This window comes from Salmo salar, unplaced genomic scaffold (assembly GCF_905237065.1).
Source record: "Salmo salar unplaced genomic scaffold, Ssal_v3.1, whole genome shotgun sequence".
In the NCBI taxonomy this organism is placed as follows: domain Eukaryota; kingdom Metazoa; phylum Chordata; class Actinopteri; order Salmoniformes; family Salmonidae; genus Salmo; species Salmo salar.
The window spans coordinates 182,501-187,500 of NW_025548927.1; the positions used below are offsets into that span (position 1 = coordinate 182,501).

Consider the following 5,000-nt stretch of genomic DNA (forward strand, 5'->3'; position numbering starts at 1 on the left):
GAGAGAGAGATAAAGAGAGAGAGAGAGAGAGGGAAGGAAGGAGAGAGAGAGATAAAGAGAGAGAGAGAGGGAAGGAAGGAGAGAGAGAGATAAAGAGAGAGAGAGAGGGAAGGAAGGAGAGAGAGAGATAAAGAGAGAGAGAGAGAGGGAAGGAAGGAGAGAGAGAGATAAAGAGAGAGAGGGAGGGAAGGAAGGAGAGAGAGAGATAAAGAGAGAGAGAGAGAGGGAAGGAAGGAGAGAGAGAGATAAAGAGAGAGAGGTAGTCAGTAGGGAGGTGATTGATTAGATGTGACCCTGTATGACACTGTTCAGGCAGAGAGATAACTTTACAATAAAGCCCATTTCACCACCCTCTTCAATAAAGGTTAGTCATCTCTCTATCTTTTTCTCTCTCCATATCTTTTTACCCTCCTCTGCCTCCCCACTTCCTCTCCTCTCCTCTCCTCTCCCTCAAACCATCTTTCTCTCCCCATCCCTCTATCACCAAAATCTCACTACTTCAGTCATAACTTCCCATTGTCTCTCTCCATTCTCCTCATTCCTTCCTTTCCCCCTCCACTCCTCCCTCCACTCCTCTCTCCCTCCCCTCCACTCCTCCCCTCCACTCCTCCCTCCACTCCTCCCTCCCTCCCTCCCCTCCACTCCTCCCCCTCCCTCCTCCCCCTCCACTCCTCCCTCCCCTCCTCCCTCCACTCCTCCCCTCCCTCCCTCCCCCTCCACTCCTCCCCCTCCCCCTCCCCCTCCACTCCTCCCCCTCCACTCCTCCCTCCTCCCCCTCCACTCCTCCCCTCCCTCCCTCCCTCCACTCCTCCCCCCTCCCCTCCCCTCCCTCCTCCCTCCCCCTCCCTCCCCCTCCACTCCTCCCTCCCTCCCCCTCCTCCTCCCCTCCACTCCTCCCCCTCCACTCCTCCCTCCCCCTCCACTCCTCCCTCCCTCCTCCCTCCCTCCCTCCCCCTCCCTCCCCCTCCACTCCTCCCCTCCCTCCCTCCCTCCTCCTCCTCCCTCCCTCCCTCCTCCTCCCTCCTCCCTCCCTCCCTCCCCCTCCACTCCTCCCCCTCCCTCCTCCCTCCCTCCCTCCCCCTCCACTCCTCCCCCTCCCTCCCCTCCCTCCTCCCTCCTCCCTCCTCCCCTCCACTCCTCCCCCTCCCTCCCCTCCCTCCTCCCCCTCCACTCCTCCCTCCCTGTCCCAATCCTCATAATAACGCCACAGTTCACTCTTCTACTGATCACATGACACATGAGGATTTAAAGGGTTAACACTGATATTGACAAGGTCAACACTGGTAGTCAGGTGTGATCGAGAGGTCTAGTTCAGTGCAGTGTAGTAGGCGGGTGCTACACATCTACAGACAGACAGAACCAATCAGAATGTCCGTTGAGTCAAGACAAGCATTCTGATTGGACAGTGGCCTTACCAGAGCCAATCCACACAAAGACAACCTTATGATGGCTGAAATAAAAAAAGAGACAGAGAAAAAAAACAGGAAGGAAGAATGAAATAACAGATGAGGCATAAAGTATGACGATGAAAAATGAACCAAAATGAATGATATCAAAACTCAGGCAATGAAGTGATAAAAGGAGAAGACATGAAGCTTATTTATAGTGTCAGTAAGCAACACACAAAGTACAAGAAACTACGTCACATGATGCTGCGCAGCACTAACAGGCAGATGTGGGTCGCTATTTAGAAACTCAACTCAAGTACATTTTCTCCTCAGTAAAGTAGCTATCAGCAGTCAGTGGTAGTATGCAGTGTCACCATTTTGCGTAGAGTTATATGCTCTAACTGGCTTTAATATTCACACTAGGTATTATCTTCAATCAATCTGTTACAGCTCTAAGCAGCATGTGACTAAACTAAATCTGGCTTCACACACAAACACCCAGGTTGTGTCCCAAATGAAAATCTATTCCCTATATAGTGCACTACTTTAGACCAGGGCCCTATTCCCTATATAGTGCACTACTTTAGACCAGGGCCCTATTCCCTATATAGTGCACTACTTTAGACCAGGGCCCTATTCCCTATATAGTGCACTACTTTAGACCAGGGCCCTATTCCCTATATAGTGCACTACTTTAGACCAGAGCCCTATTCCCTATATAGTGCACTACTTTAAACCAGGGACCATAGGGCAACCTATTTGGGACCCATCCTGGTTGTTTGTGTGTCATGGAACAACTTGAAGGAGAGAGAGGCCAGTGAGAGGCCTTCTAGAATGGACAAGACATAAGTAGACGATCTGAGGAAGTATGTTTTCAGGTCAGGAAATGATGTCTTTCTCTCTCACTCGCTGTCTCTCTCCTCCCCTCTCTTGGCCTCTCTCCACCCCCCCCACACCCTCTCTGTCTCGCTCTCTTTCTCTGTCTCTCTCTCTCTCTCTCATTCGCTGTCTCTCTCCTCGTCTCTCTCTCTCTCTCTCTCTCTCTCTCATTCGCTGTCTCTCTCCTCCTCTCTCTCTCTCTCTCTCTCTCTCTCTCTCTCTCACTCGCTGTCTCTCTCCTCCTCTCTCCTCCTCTCTCCTCCTCTCTCTCGGTCTCTCTCCTCCTCTCTCTACTCCTCTCTCTCGGTCTCTCTCCTCCTCTCTCTCCTCCTCTCTCTCGGTCTCTCTCCTCCTCTCTCTCCTCCTCTCTCTCGGTCTCTCTCCAAACCCCCCTCTCCGTCTCTCTCTAATCCCCTCTGGTCTCTTATCCGCTCCCAACCCTCAGTCTCAGACATATTGTTGGAGTTAAATTAAGCCATTTGACAGACATTCTCTGTCATAGAGTTCTGACTGGGTTGTGGTCAGAGTTCTAACATGCAGCTGCAGTCATTACACAGTCACTGACTCTGGACCAAATGGTACCCTGGTCCCTATGTAGTGCACTACGTTTGACCCAGCGGCCTCTGGTCAAAAGTAGTGCACTACGTAGAGAATAGGGTGCCATAGGGCTCTGGTCAAAAGTAGTGCACTACGTAGAGAATAGGGTGCCATTTGGGATACAGTTAATGTTTTACAATGTAGATATCTTAGTGAGGTGATATGACATAGTGAATGGTGGGCATAATGACATAGTAACTAAATAATGAAATAATGACATAGTGATTAAATAATGACATAACGACATAGTGACTAAACAATGACATAGTGACTAAATAATGACACAACATAGTGACAAATAATGACAGTGAATAAATAATGACATAATGACATAGTGACTAAATAATGACATAGTGACAAAATAATGACAGTGAATAAATAATGACATAATAACATAGTGACTAAATAATGACATAGTGACTAAATAATGACATAGTAACTAAATAATGACATAGTGACAAAATAATGACAGTGAATAAATAATGACATAATGACATAGTGACTAAATAATGACATAGTGACTAAATAATGACATAGTAACTAAATAATGACATAGTGACAAAATAATGACAGTGAATAAATAATGACATAATGACATAGTGACTAAATAATGACATAGTGACTAAATAATGACATAGTAACTAAATAATGACATAGTGACAAAATAATGACAGTGAATAAATAATGACATAATGACATAGTGACTAAATAATGACATAGTGACTAAATAATGACATAGTGACTAAATAATGACAATAAAAGACGATCACACGGACAGTCCAAACAGACACAAGCATGAACACACACAGACTTACTTGATGTTGTCCAGGCATCCAGAGTCTGGTTTGAGGATAGCTGTATGGTGGAACATCTTATAGAGGGCGATACCCAGGAAGATCACGTTCAGCTGAAATATACACACACACACTTTTTACATTTAGCAGACGCTCTTATCCAGAGCGACTTACAGTAGTGAATGCATACATTTCATACATTTTTTCTCCGTACTGGTCCCCCGTGGGAATCGAACCCACAACCCTGGCGTTGCAAACACCATGCTCTACCAACTGAGCCACACGGGACCCACCTGTCAGGATTTCAACATTGAATGACATGATACATAGCTTTTATATAAGACAGTATAATACCATTCCAGTATACTCATGCATATGTCCATGTATGCACTAGTCAGGATAGAGGCAAAGATGAACGGAGAAAAGTACAGAGATCCTTGATGAAAACCTGCTCCAGAGCGCTCAGGACCTTAGACTGGGGCAAAGGTTCTCCTTCTAACAGAACAATGACTCTAAGCACACAGCCAAGACAACGCAGGAGTGACCCAGCCAGAGCCTGGACTTGAACCCGATCGAACATCTCTGGAGAGACCTGAAAATAGCTGTGCAGTGACGCTCCCCATCCAACCTGACAGAGCTTGAGAGGATCTGCAGAGAAGAATGGGAGAAACTCCCCAAATACAGGTGTGCCAAGCTTGTAGCAGCGTCATACCCAAGAAGACTTGAGGCTGTAATCGCTGTCAAAGGTGCATCAACAAAGTACTGAGTAAAGGGTCTGAATACTTATGTAAATGTGATATTTCAGTTTTTTATTTTTATAAATGAGCAAAAATGTATAAAATCAGTTTTTGCATTGTCATTATGGGGTATTGTGATGTCATTATGGGGTTTTGTGATGTCATTATGGGGTATTGTGATGTCATTATGGGGTGTTGTGATGTCATTATGGGGTATTGTGATGTCATTATGGGGTATTGTGATGTCATTATGGGGTATTGTTTTCATTATGTGGTATTTTGATGTCATTATGTGGTATTGTGATGTCATTATGGGGTATTGTGATGTCATTACGGGTTGTTGTGTGTAAATTGATGAGGGGAAAATAAACCATTTAATCCATTTTAGAATACAGCTGTAACCTAACAAAACGTGGAACAAGTCAAGGGGTCTGAATACTTTCTGAATTTCATGTATGTAGACGTATGCACAATAAAGATGTAAATAAACAGTAAACATGATGTACGACTATATATATCCTATATTCAGTGGCCAGACTGGGATATTATATTAATCTCATAGACAGGTACTACAGTTCCCTCTACACACTTCACCTCTCTCTGGT

At 45.6% G+C, this 5,000-nt stretch overlaps 1 protein-coding gene across 1 annotated transcript in view; it reads right to left on the reverse strand.

Annotated features, from left to right (window-relative positions):
* The window catches only part of LOC106599097 (adhesion G protein-coupled receptor L3), a 300,554-nt gene that overhangs the window by 15,293 nt on the left and 280,261 nt on the right, over positions 1 to 5,000 (reverse strand). Inside the window, 1 exon segment of the mRNA XM_045712874.1 lies at positions 3,680 to 3,771. Coding sequence (XP_045568830.1) covers positions 3,680 to 3,771 — 92 coding nt within the window.